Below are 19192 nucleotides of genomic sequence, written 5' to 3' on the forward strand. Positions count from 1 at the left end.
CTTGGTCTCAATTCCTTTATTCCTTCTCTGTTGAAAGATCATTCTTCTTGCCAGACAAAAACAAGCAAACTAAAAGTTAAATAGTTTCCTCTTCTCATTTTCATCTGTTAGTTTTCTGTCATCCATCTTAGATAGGTATCTTGTCCTTTCTTTGATTTTCTTCTTGCCCCCTAAAGATTAAAAAAAAAAAAAAAGCCATTTCTGTTGGCCATAGCATTATTTGTCAGCCTTGGTTCATTTTGGGTTTTAGCATTCATGGCATTTTATTTACATGTCTTTGCCATTCTTGTATGTATTCATTAACTTTCCTTCTTTTTCATTGCACGCTTTTTAAAAGTGTAAGTTGAAAACTTTAAAACTATGCATACTCTTTGATCCAGTAATACCACTACTGGGTCTGTACCCCAAAGAGATAATAAAAAAGGGGAAAGAACCTACTTGTATAAAAATATTTATAGCAGTTCTTTTTGTAGCAGCAAAGAATTGGAAATTTAGTGGATATCCATCAACAGGGGAATGGCTAAACAAATTGTGGTACATGTTGGTAATGGAATACTATTGTGCTATAAGAAATTATAAGCAAGATGATTTCAGAAAAAACTGCAAAGATCTGTAGGAAATAATGCAGAACAAAATAAGCAGACCTGGAAGAACATTGTACACAATAACAGCAATATTGGATGATGATTATCTGTGAAAAGTTGACTACTCTCAGCAATATACTGATCTGGGACAATCCTGAAAGAATTATGACTAGGAATGCTATCCACTTCCAGAGAAAGAACTATTGGAGTTGTCTTTCACATAAGTGTATTTATGGTGGTGTTTTTTTTTTTTTAGTTTTGGTTTTGTATGAGTTTGTTCTTACAGTGACCAATATAGAAGTATGTTTTGCATGACAATAAAAAAGTCTGAGTTGACCAAGAGTTCTCTGTGGAATTCCATTGGTCTTTTAGATAGCACACTCCCTTTTTTTCTTACTCACTGGAGTAATTTCAGTTTGTGTTTTCAAAATTATATTTTTGAGAGCTTCTCATCCCTCTTGAACCTATTTTTGAATATGATTTTAGTCAATTAGGTCCTAACTGTATATCCTCTGGATGCTTTGAAATATGATCTCCAAAAGTCTAGGCAAGTCTATCAGGCAATTTCCTGGTGCTTCTCCACCACAATCTTTGCTTTCTGGCTCATAAAACAGTGAGTTTATGTCACTAGAATCAACTAATCAGACAATAAACATTATGCTCCAAGTATGTTCCACTGGAGATATAAAAAGAGGCAAAAGTCAGTCTTTTCCCCCAAGGAACTCATCTAATTGGGAGGACAACAAACAATATATACAAAGCAAACTATATACAGGACAGATAGGAAATAATTTACAGAGGGAAGCACTGGAATTATGAGGGGCTGGCTGCAGTAGTCATCCTGTAAAAGATGAGATTTCAGTTGGAACTTAAAGGAAACCAGGGAAGTCAGTGGGCAGAATTCAGTAGGCTGAGTATTCCATGCTTGGAGGACAGCTAGAGAAAATCCTATAGCTGAAAGATGGAGTTGTTTGTGGAACAGTCAGAAGGTCAGTGACACTGGATTGAAGGATAAGTGCTGGAGAGGAAGGTGGTAAGAAGATTGGATAGTAGGAAGGGGCTAGGTTATAAAGGGTTTAGAATGCCAAATAGGATTTTATATTTGATCCTGGAGGCAATAAAGAGGCACTGGGGTTTATTGAGTAGAGGGGTGACATGGGTGGGTCTGTGCTTTAGGAAAATCACATTTGTGGCCAGATGGAGAATGGGTTGGAGTGGGGAGAGACTTGAAGCAGGAAGAGTCACTAGTAGCCTTTTACAGTAGTCTAGGCATGAGGTGATGAGAGCCTCCATAGAGTGGTAGCAGTGTTATTGAAGAGATTTTGCAGAGGGGAAATCAGCCAGCCTTGGCAACAGATTGTATATGCAAGGTGAGAGATTGTGAGGACTCAAGGATAAATCCCAGATTGCTAGCCTGAAAATTAGAACGATGGTGTTTTCCTCTACAGTAATAGGGAAGGTAAGAGGTGGGGAAAGTTTTTTTTGGAAATAATGAATTCTGTTTTGGACATATCAAGATCAAGGATAAAACTATCTTTCCATTTGTCTGAGGTGGAATAGAGGAGTAGGAGTGAGGGCAGGGAACTGAGTGGTTAGGGAATTTAAGGCAGTGTCAGTAAAGTCTCCTACTATGAGGGCAGGAATTAGGGAAGAGTGAAAAATTGTGAGCCAGGTACTAAACTCATTGAAGAAAGAAGGGGAGTGAGCTGGGGGTCTGTAGAAATAGCTACCAATATTTTGATTGAGCAGTGATGAATAAAATGAACCTCAAGGGAAGATAAGTTACTAAATGATGAGAGTAAAAGGGAGAACTTGGAAATGTCAATGAAGAGCAAAAAATATTCCCAACTCCCACTTCCCTTGCCTTGACTAGTGAGACCCAGAGAATAAGTGAAGGGTGCAGCCAGATGTTGGAAAGGGTAGTTTTGGAGGCTGTCACCTGGGGGGAGTCAGGTTTCCATAATAGTTAGTAGATGGCAAGAGTGGTAGAGGAAAAGATGTAGGAGGAAAAGAGTTTGGGGTTCAGAGTCATTGTGGTGTGAAAGGTATGACCAGGTTTGAGAATATTCATCATTGAGTGGAGGGCACAACTCTTCCTAAATGAGGTTGGAGAATCTAACCATATCAGTCACTTGTTGAAAAATTTACAGTGGCTTCCTGTTGCTTTTAGGGTAATATGTAAAAACTCTACCTTCTGGCTTTTAAGCTCTTCGACAATTAGACTTCAGCCTTCATATAGCTCTTCATGTACTAGAGTTCCAGGCAAGCTGGACTATTAGCTGTTCTGTCTTGGCAACTAATCTCCTGGTTTTGTATATTCTCACTAAGAATTCCTCTCTGCCTGCAATGAATGAACAAATTAAAAAAAGCATATATTAAGCATATACTTTATCCTCATTTCTGCCTTTCAAGATCCTCTTTCTTCCCTTCTGGACTTTAGGTGCCACTTTCTATATGAAGCCTTCCTGGAATTCCACAGTTGTCACTTCCATTATACTGTAAACTCTGATGACAGGAACTTTTTGGTTTTTGTCTGTCCTTAACACTTAGAATACTGCCTCACATATAGTAAGCATTTAATAAATGTTTGCCAAATTGATATTGACTTCCACTGTGGCCAAATAAGATGAGGATTTACAGTTTTAAATATTTAAGGTTTTAACATTGTCCTCTACCAAATAAAAATTTTGCACCACTCTTTTTGCTATCCTTGGCTATTTAGAATGGCTTGCTGACATTGGCAATGAATTAGGTTTCATTGGCTAATTGGATGAATTTCCTCTTTTCTAGAACATATTGAGCTAATTTTATTGATCTTTTTCTCCCTTTTGCATGTGCAGAATTAGACTGGTTGAGCAACCCAAGCTTTTGTACTGGAAGCATACCAACCCTGCAACAAAATACTGTAGAGACTGCAGTCCTTGCTTCTGAGAAGCCACTGCTTACAAGGTAGCATCTTCTTTGACATTTTTCTAAATGGATTCTCTCTTAACATGCTGTGTTATTATTTGCCATTGTGTCTAGTACAAGAAGGAACTTCTTTATCTTAGTTTAAATGAAACTCCTTGGAAAACTTCAATAAACACTATTTTCCGAGCTATATTTTCTCTCATCTCATTCTCTGACATTTCCTTTTTTCTCCTCCTCCTCCCCTTCCATTTTGCAGTGAAATCACAGGTAGTGCCTCTCTAATTAGGCCATGAGGGAAATGTCTGTGTAATTATTCTTAAACAGCTTTATTTATTTTAATATTTATTGGCAATATTTGTTTTGATACCATAAATGCTTCCTGACAAATCTCTAACTATCCTCCCTTTCTTACAAGGTTCATTCCCCAGAAAAATTTATTAGTTCTTTAACCAAAAGAAGAATGTAAGTATTCCTTAATAGACAGAATGGCACTGTGAAATTAATTGTGGTTGAACAGTTTTGTTACCTGACCATGTTGACTTTATTTACAGATATTGTTCTTTTGACTCTCTAAAGCAGCTTTTACTGACTTCCTTAATAGACCTTTCAAATCTTAGAGTTAAGGTAACTCCTTATTATACTTTGATCTCTTTTCATAAAAATTAATTGTGCCTTTTACATTCTACTCCTGGGTTGTATGAAATTCTGAGAAAAAAATTTTTCTTGAAACCCATATATAATCTATACCCAATTTTTAAAGTCCATTGCTGTGGATTATGGAAATGACTCAGTGGAGCTATCGTATAAACCAGCCCCTCATAAACATAATTCCTTGAGTAGTATACCTTGTTAAGCCCATGACTTGAGAATAGTGCCAGGAGCCTTTGTTAATTGAAGAAAGGTAAAGCAGCTGTGTTACTGAACTTGAGAAGGAATTGTTTATAGTGTTCTATTTTAACCTTCAGGAACCATGGACAAGAATTTGGGCCAAGTTTTTGCCTTTAAAGCCATGTTAGTGTGAATAATTGTACTAAAGATTTACTTCTTAGAGTATTGCTTGAGTATCCTTTTTAAAATTTCATAAATTAACCTGTAGATGCTTTTTTGTTTAAAAGCATATATTTGTTGTATACATTTAAAAGTATTATATTCTGTCTGCTCAAAATTGGACATATCATTTGATTAAGACCTTATGCTTCTTTATTTTTCCTTTATATAAGACCTTATAACTTAGCTGAAAATCTCTTGGGAAAGATCCTACAAGAATACATTACTTGAAGTTCTCTGTTCATTTGAAGAAGTATTACTTCTTGTCCTGCATTTCTCACCCCCTCTTTAACTCTCCTCCCCGCCATCTGTGACTGTTTAATTTTTCTTGCTGTGTCCCTTAACTATTCTTTGAAAAGAATTACAAAATATATTTTTCTGAACAGGAGCCCTTTAAGGCCAGAGTTTTCAGAAGAAAGTGATACGCATAAAAGACTTAAACAAGCAAGTAGAAAAAAGAAGAAGGAAAAGAAGAAAAAGAAAAAACATCAACACCACAAAAAAAACAAGAAAAAATATGAGCAGTCTAGTGACAGTGAGTCTTATTCAGCTACAGACTCTGAAAAAGAGACATCTACAGGAGGCATCACTGATAGAAAAAAGGAATCTGAGAAACCAAAGTATGTATTCTTTTCATAAATTCCTGCAGTGTTTGACATTTGGTTTTTTCCTTTCTCTGAACCTCAGTGTCATATGCTCTCATCTATGTCATTCTTGGTGTTCCCTGCTGTCTATTCGTTCACATAGGTCATCTCCTATCCACTGAGGGACCTTAGTTTTCACCTAGAACAGTGGTAACAAACTCAAATAGAAACAGGATCATCAAACTGTGTTTAAGGATCCTTGTGGCCTGTATGTTGACTTACAAAACCATATTTTAATATTTTCCATGTTCTGTTGCTTTAAATTTGTTTTAAAAAATATTTCCCAATTACATTTTAATTGAATTCAGACTTAGCCTCTTAGTATTTAACACCTCTGGTCTAGTGTAGCCTCTCCTTCCTTTAAAAAAATAGGAAATTGGGGTCCAGAGAGGTTGAATGGCTTGCCCAGCATTACAGAGCTGGTAATTAGAAGAATCATTATTTGAATCCAGCTATAAATCTACTGCTCTTTTCCCTACACCATGCAATCCTCATCTTTTTCTTATTTCACTTCTCAATAACCAGTTCCATATGAAAGTGGCCTATCCATAGATAAAAACAGTTGGTGCAATATACAACTTGGCTGAGTCATAATCTTTCTTCTGATTGTATACTAAAATTTGGAGAGAGAAATTGTAATGTGTCTAATATATACTTTAAAAATAGTCAAGCACTCTGAAGCTCTTAAGGGACTGACATATTCTTATTCTGTTCATGGAACTCCCATTGATGTCAGTGCACGCTGCTCTTGGAGACAAATATGGAATATAGCCCTCTGTTTCCACTCGACCTGTAAACAGTGAGTCCTTATGGGGCCTTTCTGTCAACAGGCACCTGCTGAAAAGCACTTCCAGGCTCTGAAGTTCTCTGTATGTCTTCCGGATATGCCACTTTGGGTCTCAGGAGTCATTAGCACTCACCAGTCACCAACTTTTACCCTCCTAAATAGAAAAGAAGCAACAAAGTTAGCAAGTTCTAAATGGCAGTTAAAAAGAATAGGCCTTCCTAGTGGCAGTTCTTTTCATGTGTCAGTGACTCTTTTCCCTATTAGTCCTAATAAGGTGATTTAAAAATTCATTTTCAAAGGAATTTACATGACCCTAATCTGTCTCCTATTGGTTTTTCTCCTACTTGACATTTTCTTTTCTATCTTCCCTGATTTATCTTAACCTTACCTCCTAGGCCTGGATGTGCTCTTCCTTTATTCTCTTCTCTCTTTATCTGATTGATTTCAGCTGTTCCCATGGGTTCAGTTTTCACCTCTATTGAGGTAACTCTCAGAGCTGTCTATCTAGCCCAGGCTGGCCCCTAAGCTCTGGTTCATCATCAGGTCTGCTGTATATCTCCATTAGGATGTCCCTTTAGCCCCTTCAATATAACATATTCCAAATTGCATTCATCTTCTCCCACTAAATTTGCTTCTCTTCCTAACTTCCCAGTATCTGTTTATGCTACTAATATGCCCCTAGTGACCCAGACTTTAAACTCAAGCTACCTTTGACTTCCTTTGCCTTTAATATTCTACATCCAATTGGTTGCCAAATAAAATGGATGCGTAGGATGGCCATTCACTACTTTAGTGCCTCACACCTTTCACACATAAAATTTTCACGTGTTTCACATACTGTTGGAATTGTTGGAATCTAACCCATTCTCACACTGGCATGTCTGGGTTCCCAGAAAAAGACCATCATAGGCTTGTACTCATATACTTTCCTTACCATTTCAGCTCTCAAGCCCCCACTGATATGTTTCCATTTGTACAAAACCAGCCACTCAGTCATGATACTTCTAGATCTCAAATATAGCATTACTTTAACAGTAAGCCAAATAATGTCATCATCACTGGTATTCATATATTAAAGCATATGTATTCTATATTATAGCATATATATCATATCATATAGCAAATAGATCATATAAACCTGACTCACAATTTTCCACCAATATACCCACTATCTATGTTGATGAGTTGGCACTTGGAGAAAAGAGGCACATGAATGAAGAAAACCCATGTGCTCAGGGTAATTCACAACTCTGGAACAGTAAACCTTAGTGTCCTCTTTCTCTTTTCAGTATTGTCCATAAAAGTTTCTTGATGAATGTAACTTGTGTGAACTGAATTGATCCACACCGTGCTTAACTAACAACTCAATGGCTATAACCAAACTAATTTATCTGTCAGGTGACTTCTCTGATTCCTTGCTTCCAAGATGTTCTTTTTACTCAGCTGGACTTAACACTTAACAACAATGAAGCTCTAGTTTATTATTTTAGCTTCAAGTTCAACTGGTATAGTTCTGAAGTCTGCCCTTTAACTTCTCTTATCTTTCTTGGTTCAGACTTGGGGGTCCTCTGTGAATGAACAACCCCATCTTAGCTTATGATTAGTATCCAAGCTCTTATCTTCTGTGTAAAACTAGGTTAATTATATTTGTTGTGCAATCACGGAAGAGTTTTGGTATCCTTATTTTTCAGGTTATGAAGTCAAAAGTTCTTTAATTGTTCTAATCCAAATCTTTGAAAAATTCTCTAATTTCCATTTACTTCAGTATGCTATATTTTTTCACATTAAAAAATGAACACCTGCTATCCCATAACTCCAAATTACAGGAACTGCTTCATTTAGAACTCTGAGCAGACCTGTGCCTCCAAAAATGAACTGTCAATATAATGTTAACTCAGCAGCTGCTTTTCTCAAGAGCCAACTTATGTCTCAAGCTCCCTTATACAAGTCTTGTGTATGTCCATAAAATAGTAAATATGTCCCTTCCTCTTCTCTTAGCCAGCCATCATCCTAATATAAGGCTTCATTTTTTTCTCCTGTGGACTATAGTAATAACTTCTTTTTTTTTTTAAACCTTACCTTCCGTCTTGGAGTCAATACTGTATATTGGCTCCAAGGCAAAAGAGTGGTAAGGGCTAGGCAATGGGGGTTAAGTGACTTGCCCAGGCTCACACAGCTGGGAAGTGTCTGAGGCCAGATTTGAACCCAAGACCTCCCATCTCTAGGCCTGACTCTCAATCCACTGAGCCACCCAGCTGCGCCCTATAGTAATAACTTTAATTAATTGATTTTATTTATATAAATTATATAAATAATTTAATTAATTGATTTTCTCACCTATAGGCTCTTCTCTTCAGGATATACTTAATAGAACTGCCAAATTAATTTTTTTAATCTTTGGCCATGACTGTATTATTCTTCTGCTTATAGAAACCTTTTGAGGCTCTTCAAATAAAATATAAACTCCTTAGCATAGATTTTAGGGCTTTCCATAGTCTGGCTCCAACCTATCTTAGCCTTATTTCACATAACTCTTCTTCATAAACTCTTAAATTCCAGCTAGATACTAGCTATTATTTCCTATTTTTTTATCTGTTGCTTCCTACTATGCATTTCCATAGATCATCCCCCAATGGTGGATTGTTGTCCTTTGTACTCAAAGAAGACCAAAATGACATCACTATTTCAAGGTCAGCATACTGGGTGTTTGACTATATGAGTTTGGGAGGCTGTGCTTTAGGGTGGGCACAAGTAATTGGTATGAATTTTGGGATGTCTCTAAACATGGCTAATATGCTTTCTACTCTTCTTTACCTCCTGAATTCTTTTTTTTTTTTTAAACCCTTAACCTTCCGTCTTGGAGACAATACTGTGTATTGGCTCCAAGGCAGAAGAGTGGTAAGGGCTAGGCAATGGGGGTCAAGTGACTTGCCCAGGGTCACACAACTGGGAAGTGTCCGAGGCCAGATTTGAACCTAGGACCTCCCGTCTCTAGGCCTAGCTCTCAACACACTGAGCTACCCAGCTGCCCCCTACCTCCTGAATTCTTAAGGATTCTTTAATCCTAGCCCAAAGCTGTCTTTTACATGAAGCCTTCGTTGATTCCCTGCAATGTTGTCTTCTTCCTTAGGTTCTTCTTGAACACTTTGCTGCATCTCTTACCCCTGTCTCCCCCATTTTATGTTCTGTCTTTGATTCTGTTCATTTACATAAATGTCATATTCTTAGAAGTAGATTATAAGGTCTTTGGAAGTAGAGACTTCCATTTTTCATCTCTGTTTTTCTGTTTACTAGCCTAGTACCTTGCATTTTGTAGATACTTGATAAATGTTTCTGGAATAGAACCTTCCAATGGAATGACTAGATAGTCTATTTTACAAATTGGAGAAAATGAATCTTAAAGGAGTTTCTATAAGTCCAAGGAAGGCTATGTTAGGAAATACACACTTTCAGCCCATGTCTAATTTTGTAGGTATAAATTTCCATCCATTGTAGGTCAACATAGATGGCAGCATTTGTGAAGCCTGGACCATTTTTGATCATTTATGGATATTGTGCTATAAGTCAAAAACCTTACTTAAGGTTGAGCTAGATGGTGCAGATTAATTATGCATGTTCCTGCTAGCTATATTCTTCATTATCTTGCCTAGAACTTGTGTAGTCCTTTTTAGACTTCCCAGGATCTGATCTCACTGGATAAATTATACCCATGTGGGGCAAGAACTAAGGGCACTAGTGGATGTGGGAGTTTCTCTTTGATGTCATGGATATATAGGCCCATCTCCTGGGGTTCTAAATATGGATGTAGAAAGGCTGACTTCTTTTGTTTCCCTTAGGAAGGAATCACCTACTGTCATTTTTTTTCTTTATCCTAAGAGCTATAACTAATGGCCTTCTGATTTTTAGGCCTACCTTTCAGGGAAGGGTCACCCTTTCCCCCACTTAAATAACAACCACATACTGTTTACTGACTTTAATGTCTAATGAAGAAGAGATAAGAAGTTGTTGATTCTCAGGGTGGTCTGTAGCTGGTCTCTTGCCTTTGGGACATTGGGATATTCCTCTTTTTCCTCCTCCAATATGACTTCCTTCTGGGATGGTTCCATATATCCTTTTCTTCCTTCTTTACTTCAGTTTCTGTGCTGACAGGAAAAAATCTTCAGCTGGCTTTTCCCAAAGGGAATCAATCCAGAGACAGGTCAGGAGTGTCCCTCTTCTTGCCTCTTCTGGAATTCCCATAACATTCCCTTATATGCCCTGTCTAGGAAAAGTATGAAACTTATTTCCATGGGAACATAGCCATCAGCAATAATGGAATAACTAATAGTAATTGCCTGGACTTTCTTAACCACTTGTTTTGTTGGCTCAATATGAATTAGTTTTGTTTTTTACCCAAAGGTTTATTGGAGGATAATTCCTTATGGTTGGTTCTCAACCTTTCTAATGCCGTGACCCCGCAATACAGCTCCTCATGTTGCAGTGACCCCAAACCAAAAAATTATTTTGGTGGCTACTTCAAAACTAATTTTGCTACAATTATGATTCAGAATGTAAATACCTGATATGCATTATGTATTCTCATTGCTACAAATTGAGAGGTTGAGAACCGCTGCCTTATGGATTCTTCCATTTGCTAGGGTAACTATATTTCTAGTTTTAACACTTCAAAAGCCTTCACAGTTTATGTTAAGATTTTGCAGTAAATTCTATGGTGGGATATTAAGAAGACAAATTTGGTTTCTTCCAGGCTGTTGTCAGTCAGTTCTGTATCCCATCTTACCCCTACCATGTGTGAGATGTTTGTTTATTCATATACACATGTATGCATATAGGGATATACATGTATGTATGGATATATATGCACATATGCATACACATACATATGCACATACATATGCACAAAATAGAGTATTCAGTACTTCCAAATCAAACAGATTCCAACCCTAACAAAGTCTTGCCAGTTTAACATTTTGAATAAAGTTTATTAGCCCTCTGAGATAATACTGGGAACATGTATAGAAGGAACTGTATTGGACCTGCAGTCCAAAAGTCCTGGGTTGCAAGCTGGCTCTGTCACTTATGACCCAATAAGGGAGTCACAGAATCTTAAGGATTATGAAATACCAGAGAGATCATCTAGTTCAACCTATCTCTTAACAATAGTTCCATATACAATAATTTGATATGGTTAGTGAGCTTCTGGTAGAATACCTCCTAGTGATGGGATACTCACTACTTACTGATAAAACACATATCACTTTTGCATAGTTTTAATTGTAAGGTAACGAAATTTTTCATTGGATGAAACTGAAATCTGCCTCCTCACAACTTTCATCTGATGTTCTCAGTTCTGTCTTTTTACTTCAACTTTCTGGGTCACATTTTTCTGACCTTTGAAATGAAGAGGTTAGATCTTCTCCAAGGGTCTTTTTGGCTCTTAGCAATTCTGAAGACAGGCTTTTTGACAAAAGCTGTGGCATCTTTAGAATCGAGATAACTTCCTATATATATAGAAGTACTTTAAGATGAGAAGTATTATGTAAAAGAAAAAGCCCTGGAAGGACTTGATTCAGTTTTGACATTAGCTCTGCAACTACAGCGAGTCACTTTAACTCCTTTGAGCCTCAGTTTCCTAATTTGCAAAATGAGAGTAATAATACTATATGTACTAAGTACCTTATAGTTCTCCAAAAAATACTTTGGAAACTATAAATCCTGTAGGAATGTGGACCATTAGAATTATTCTAATATTCCTCTCCTAAGTCATTCTCTGATGATTTATCATGGAATGGAGCTAACCCATAATCTTAAAGGCTATGCTTTCATAACTTAAATGCCAGAAAGTCTCGTTAGGCCAAGAAGATTTAAAGTTCAGACCTCTTGTTAGAATGTGTTGTTTTTTATGAAAGGACAATAGCTAGTTTCAAAATTTTATCACTAGGAGTGTTGATTACTTGATAATTATGTTGACCCCAGAAACTCAAGAAAACCATCAACTAAGGTATGCAGTAGCTATATGTGTCAGTGGAAGAAATATCTACATTGGTGAATCATGTATCTTTTCGAGGGGTAAAGTGATGAGGGTTATCACTTTTACATATTAACTTCAGGATATTTATATTTTCCTGAACTAGGGAATACATATATTGAGACTAAGGTTCATTTTTGAGATGTGGTAAGATCTTTGAGTGCATAGTTTAGTGGCCATTGTTCATGTATTCCTAACTGTTCCACTGAATTGAGATTCCTGGGTTTTTCTTTCTATGGCATGTGTACATACTACACATTTGGGTATTCTTGATAACTATGTGGGATTTCAAATATTTAACTTGTTTTTATAAATAATAAATATTTAGCTTATGGTTTTTAAAAAAGCTGTTTTTGTCTCTTTTCTTTCCTTGTTCATGTATTTGTGTCCCCCCTTACCCCTGTCTAGCAGTCAAGAAAATAATGTCACTGACAATAGTGGAAGTCGCTTTGTTTGGCTGGATGACATTCAGGCTCTGACAGCAGAAACTTTCAGAACAGATAAGAAACCAGACCCAGCAAACTGGGAGTATAAATCTCTCTATCGTGGGGATATAGCAAGGTACATATAATGTTCTATCCTTAAAATGTCTAGAAATAATTTGTTGATTATAATATATTGTCCTGAGTTCTTCCATGCTGAACCAATTCCCTTCATAATTTCATTTATGATTGGCATTATGTTGAAATATCTTGTCAAAATAATGTTGTTTTTGCCCTACAGTTGTCAGAAACGTGTATGTGAGAGCACTTATTATTTTTCATTGATTAAGCACTTTATATACTTCACTTAATAAGCATTATTCTATACACTGAGGGGGATGCACATATGAATAAAACATAGTCTTTGTTTTCAAGGAGTTTACAATCTGACAGGGGAGTTAAGATATGCACATAAATAACCATAATCCTAACAAGTGTATAATGAAAGTATAGAAAAGGTATAGAGTGTTGTGATAGTTCAGAAGAGAGAGAAATCACTGCTACTTAGGCAAGGTCAGGTTGAGAGAGCAAGAAAAGATTTTAGGAAAGAAGTAGATAGTTTTTTGAATTGATCCTTGAAGGATGGGTAAGATTTCAGTAGGTTGAAATGTATGTGAGAGAGTAGGATAAGAGATGTTAGATGTGTTAGGTGTGAAGAGTGGTGTAAACAAAATCCCAGAAGTGGGTTATATTTTGAGAAATGATGAGCAGTCCAGTTTAGCTAGAGCATAGAGCATGTGAGAGTAATATGAAATAACACTGGGGACTTAGGTTGGGACCAAATTGAGGAAGACCTTCACTGCCAGTGAAGGAACTGGAGTGGTTAATCACTGAAAGTCTTGGAGTTGGAGAGTGTGCTTTAGGAAGATTAATCTACTAGTGGAGTAGAGTATGGTTTGGTACAGAGAGACCTGAGAATTAGGAAGAATATTGTAGTGGTTTTAGCTCTAGTGCTCATTCCTATGGTGTCTGCTCTCTCCTTTTTTCTCTCTTTATGAGATCTCATAAGGACCTAAATTCATGGCATAATGTAGAGATTCTGAGCATGCTTGTGTATTTATTGACTCTATCTCTGGCAAATAGCTATGGGCACGACCCTGAAGTAACTGGAAGAATGATTTCTTGAGAGAATTGAGAAGACTCAGAAGAGGGAAAGGTTTAGAGGAAAAGATAACGAATACAGATTTGACATGTTGAGTTTGAGTTGCTTTTAGGGCCTGCAGTTTATAGTCAGTTAATGATGGAGTTCAGGAAAAGAGACTAGGCTAGAAATACAGATCTGAGTCATCAGCATTGAAGAGTATGAATTGGAGAAGGGAGATATGAGAACCAGGAAGAACAGTTAATAGCAATTACAAGGTAAGAGGTAATGAAGGACTCCAGTGTTGACTGTTTTCTCCTCTTTTCCTCTCTCTACAACATCCCATGGAAATCCAGAGTCACAGAATAAATGAACACTAAGAACACAGAGTACACTTTCATATAACTGGCAGGTAGGAAAGCAGTCCTTTTATTCCTCTCTAAATGAGTCTCTTATTCTACTTCCCATAGAGACTGTTCTAAAACTCTCCTCTTAAACCTTCCATACCACTCTTTTCCCATGAAAATTAAATTGTGGAAGTGATAAGATCAATGGGGGGGGGGGGGGGGAGGGAGGGAGAAGGGGAGGTGAGAAAGAGAGAGAGAGAGAAAAAAGAGTAGACTAGAGGACCTAAAATAGAGCCTTGGGGTTATGTTCAAGGTCAGGGAGCAAGATATAGATCCAGAAAGGGCTTGAAAGGGAACATTCAGATAGGGTAGAGAAAGTAGCATTGTGAAAACTCAGAAGAGAGGATATCCAGGAGCAGAAAGTGGTTAATGATGTCAAATGCTGTAGGTCATCAGAAGATCATTTGTAACTTTGGAAAGAGAAGCTATAGTTGAGTGAGCCAGATTGCAAATGGTTGAGGAGTGAGAGGAAAAGAAATAGGGGCAACTAATATAGACAGGTTTTCTAGGAGTTTGGCTAAAAAATTGAAGAGTGGTGTAGGTTACTAGCTTGAAGGGATGGTGAGGTCAAGTGAAGGTGAAAGGATAGAAGGGAGATTTCGGCATATTTGTAGGCAGCAGAGACCATTAGAAATTAAAGATGAGGAAGAGAGGGAAACTCATTAATGGAAGATCTTAGACTAATACAATTGAATGGCATGAGGCTTAAACAATAGTGTCAGGAACCTTAAAACCCAGAAGGAGTTGAGACTTGCAAAAATAAAAAGGGGAGGTCTTGTTATATCTGGAAGAAGATGATGAACAAGGAAATGAAGGGTCCAGTGATGGATATACTATTAATGGATAACTCAGAGAAAACAACTACTTAACTTATACTTCTTTTTCATCCACATTATCAAAGAGAATAAACTGTAATGGACACAAGGTATATAACAAAGTGAGATTGGAAACAAAATTAACCAGAGTGTCTAGCCTCCTTTAGATGTGTTCAGTGCTCCAGATGCAGATAAGTTATGGGCATTATCATAGAAAAATTGTTGGTCATTTCTGAGAAGTAGTAGAACACAAGAGGGTTGAGCAAACACACCAATCTGATAGGAGAAAAGGTGGATTATAGAAACTAAAGATAAGTGAGATTGATGACAATCTTTGGAAAAATATTGGATTATTAAACATATGGTTTGTGAGCATCTAGAGAAGAATGATCACTAGGTTCCAGCATAAATTTGCCAGGAACAAGTCATGCCAACTTTACCTCATTTCCTTTCTAGGTATTGTTAATAGACTGGTTGGTGGATCAGAGGAATTCTATAGATAGTATATTTGGAATTGAGTTAGGCATTTGCCAGTCATTATATTCTTGTGAATAATCCTGAGAAGTGTAGGCTAGATGAAAATACAATTACGTAGATTTGTAGCTGATTGAACAATCCTAATAGAGAATCTATTTAGACATTGAGATAGAATCCATAAAACTTGATGACATTTACTCCATGATATATTTGAGGCCTTTTTTTCCTCCATTAATAAATCACAAGTATTTATTGTATCCCTATGGAGGCTTAATGCTTTATTAGAAGCTTAGTCATTCACTAATATCATTGTTAGCTTGAACAAAGGTCCCTAGTGGCATGTCACACAAGTCCTAATCCTTGGCACCCCCCCCCCTTTTTTTTTTTAAAACCCTTACTTTCTGTCTTGGAGTCAATACTGTATATTGGCTCCAAGGCAGAAGAGTGGTAAGGGCTAGGCAATGGGGGTCAAGTGACTTGCCCAGGGTCACACAGCTGGGAAGTGTCTGAGGCCAGATTTGAACCTAGGACCTCCCGTCTCTAGGCCTGGCTCTCAATCCACTGAGCTACCCAGCTGCCCCCTCCTTGGCCCTTTTTTACAAATGTTAACATAAGAATTGCACTTCTCAAATCTATGATTAACAGAAACTTAGGAGAGAGAACTAATATTTCAGACCATAATAAAGACTAAAAAAAAATTAGAATGGCAGGCCCAAACTAATGAAGTGAAATTTAATAGGAATAAATTTAAAGTACAACACTTAGGTTCAAAAAAATAAAATTCATAACTATAAGACTAGGGAGAAAACCCTTAAAAGCAGTTCAAATAAAAAATAACTTTAGCAAGTTTTTGTTTTCTGTTTTCAAGATCAGAACATTAGGGCCAGTTCTTAGTACTACATTTTAATTTAATTTTTATCATATTTGCCACACTCTGATTGATAGTGAATGATGTAGAGTCCAGAGAACATGTCACATGAGGAAGGTATATAAGAATAGGTGATGTTTAGTCTGGAGAAGATATAAAGGGAATATACTAGCAGTTTTCAGCTAATTGAAGGCCTGTAATGGGAAAGAGGCTCTTATTTTATGCATTAGTTGGGGTCGAATTAAGACAGATGTGTTAGTTATGGGTAAGTAGATTTTAGTTCAGTGTAAGGATGAATTTTCCAAAACTTAGATCTAAATAATAATAAAAAGGGCCTGTCTTACAAAACAGTATATTTCCCTGTCGGTGAAAATGTTCAGACTAAGGCTGTGGCTGATCTCTTGTCAAGAGATGTAGAAAGAATTATTTATATACTTATTTTGCATTGGGAGGAGGTATTATAATAGGAGATAGGCCAAAGTTCCTTATGACTCTTGAGGATAAATGGAATATTAATATATTTATTATAAAAATAAAAGAATGCAATACTATTATATTTAAAAGTCTTTGATAAAGTCTAATTAATTTTATGCTTGAGAAAAAGCAAGTTTGATTTAGATTCTAAGCATAACTCTTAGTTTATCAGTTACTATTACAGCCTCTGTTGCTTACAAGTAGGATGAAGATTTTTCTGAGGAGACTGGCAAGAATTGGAGAAGAGGATTAGAGGTTAGAGAGCTTAGGGCAAGAGAGGAATAGGAAGAAGTTTAAAAAATTATGTAATATGTCACACATCTTACATATGGATTATGTTATTTATTATTATTGCTATTTCATATTGAAATATGAAATAATTTGCTTGTGGTGGAAATTAAGGAAGCTATGATCAATAAAATATAGAAGTAATGAGACAGGCCATAGAGAGTTCATGACCCCTGTGCTAACTGCTAAAGAAGAAGAAAAGAACCTTAGAATCAGTGTTGAATGGAAAGGGCCCTTAGAAGTCATTCAGTCTTCCCCTTTCATCTGACAAATGGTCACATAATTGGCCTGGGTCACCGACCTAATGAGTGACAAACAGAACTAAGGCCAGACTCCAGGAGCCTGGATTCTTATCCCCACTTTCTACCACATTGTCTCCGAGTTGTGAAAGGTGATGTGCCAATAGAGCTCAAGCTCTGGCTTGTCACCTCGGACTGGAAAAACTTGGACTGTAGACTCAGCAAGGGATGGATGGTCATAGGAACTTAAAAAATATATTATAAGTCAGAGGAATTATGAACTTTTATGGGATGTCATTGATCCTCAATGTATTTATATAAGTATAATCTAGCTCTGATACTTTCTACCAGTGTGATTTTGGGCAAATTACTCAACCTTCTTTGACTTCAGTTTTCACATCTCTAAATAGTTGGCCTCTGAATCTGGCCACTTCTAAATGTAATGATGCTGTGACCCACAATAGAATTATTTTAGTTCTTTAAAAAAAAAAAGAGGAAAGTATTCTCAAACAATTTTGGAGCTGGAAGAGATCTTAGAGATTACCTGCTTTAACATTCCTGTTTCTTTACCGACTTATAAGGAAATTGAGGCCCAGAGGGCTTACCCCAAATCTCACAGATCTCACACAATAGAGCTAAAATTAAAATCTAGTTTTTGACTCCTATTAGATTATGCCTGACTCCAAAGTGTAGTACTACCTGAGAGCTGAAAAATAATTAATTTAGTTTTATTCTAAAATGGGAAACTTATAAGGAAATTGAGGCCCAGAGGGCTTACCCCAAATCTCACAGATAGTCACACACAATAGAGCTAAAATTAAAATCTAGTTTTTGACTCCTATTAGATTATGCCTGACTCCAAAGTGTAGTACTACCTGAGAACTGAAAAATAATTAATTTAATTTTATTCTAAAATGGGAAACTTGAAAAATAATTCTGATCCATATATTTTAACCTCTTTTGATGTTAGATTTTTTAAAGTAGAGATTCATTGTATTAGATTAGAAAAGAATATTAGAGACTTGAGTTCTAGACATCCCTTATTTTGCCATTCCTCAGATAAATGTACCTTCTCTAGTCCTTGATATCTTTAAAAATTAATGGGAATAATACCCCCCCCCCTCCTTATTTCACAGGCTGTCATGAAAATGGAATCCAGTGAAGGAAAGTATTATTACTAAGTCTTATTTTCATCTTCCATTAGCCAGTTGATGAGATTGTATAGCTAGGTGTCTGATTGTAAAGAACAAGTGCTAATTCTCATATTTTTCTAATTGAATCTTCAGAGATGAATTTAGATGCTCTTTAGATTAAACCAGTCTTCTCCAGGGTTTAGGGGCACAGAATATGCAGCTGACCTACAGAAATGAGTTCATATTTAAGGATCATATTATATCCTCGTTGGTATTATATAATGGTGCTTCATTTGTACAAAATATTTTCCTGAAAGATTGAGTATAAATCATTTTGTATTTTCCTTCTAACTTACATTATAATTTTTGAGACTTTCTACATTTTTTTATGCCATATCATTAGCTTGGAGATAATCTTGGATTCTCAAAGGCTCCACTAACCAAGCAAAAGGTCTAGCAGGTCCAACCAAAGTAGAAAACCTTCAATTATGTGTGGGTCTGACAACAGACCACATATCTGTTGTTTGTAATTTGTCTAACTAAACTCAAAGAATCAGAGGATTGGCCACCAGAGAAGTTGCTGTCTGTATTAGTTTAAGGAATACTCAAGTGAAATCATGGATCTTTCAAGTAATAAAGTAAGTTAGTTTAATTTCTGATTAATCTTTGGGAATGTGTTAATATGTTAATGATTAGTATTAAGTTTATTGATTGATTATAGTCTTTGTCAGTTAGCTTATAAAACACGCCTAAGTAGCCCAGAAGAATTCTATATAAATATTATAATGTGATTAATTATTCTATAGTTCATTTGCTTTGTAATTTAGGGTTTTTACAACCTTGAGTTTTCTGAAATTGAGCACACCAGTATTCAGAAAAATAGAAGTATTTCATCAGGAGAAGACCAAGTAAATGTCTTTCTATACTG

At 36.4% G+C, this 19192-nt stretch overlaps 1 protein-coding gene across 2 annotated transcripts in view; it reads left to right on the forward strand.

Moving 5' to 3' along the window:
* NRDE2 (NRDE-2, necessary for RNA interference, domain containing) overlaps positions 1–19192 on the forward strand; it is an 87935-nt gene that overhangs the window by 16474 nt on the left and 52269 nt on the right. Inside the window, exons 2-4 of one of the 2 annotated variants that reach the window (XM_016428014.2) lie at positions 3425–3533; positions 4928–5161; positions 12409–12561. In XM_016428014.2, coding sequence (XP_016283500.2) covers positions 3425–3533; positions 4928–5161; positions 12409–12561 — 496 coding nt within the window. The remainder of the gene's footprint in view (positions 1–3424; positions 3534–4927; positions 5162–12408; positions 12562–19192) is intronic. The other variant, XM_016428015.2, reaches the window with a different exon arrangement.

Source organism: Monodelphis domestica, chromosome 1 (genome assembly GCF_027887165.1).
Source record: "Monodelphis domestica isolate mMonDom1 chromosome 1, mMonDom1.pri, whole genome shotgun sequence".
NCBI classification, from domain to species: Eukaryota; Metazoa; Chordata; class Mammalia; order Didelphimorphia; family Didelphidae; genus Monodelphis; species Monodelphis domestica.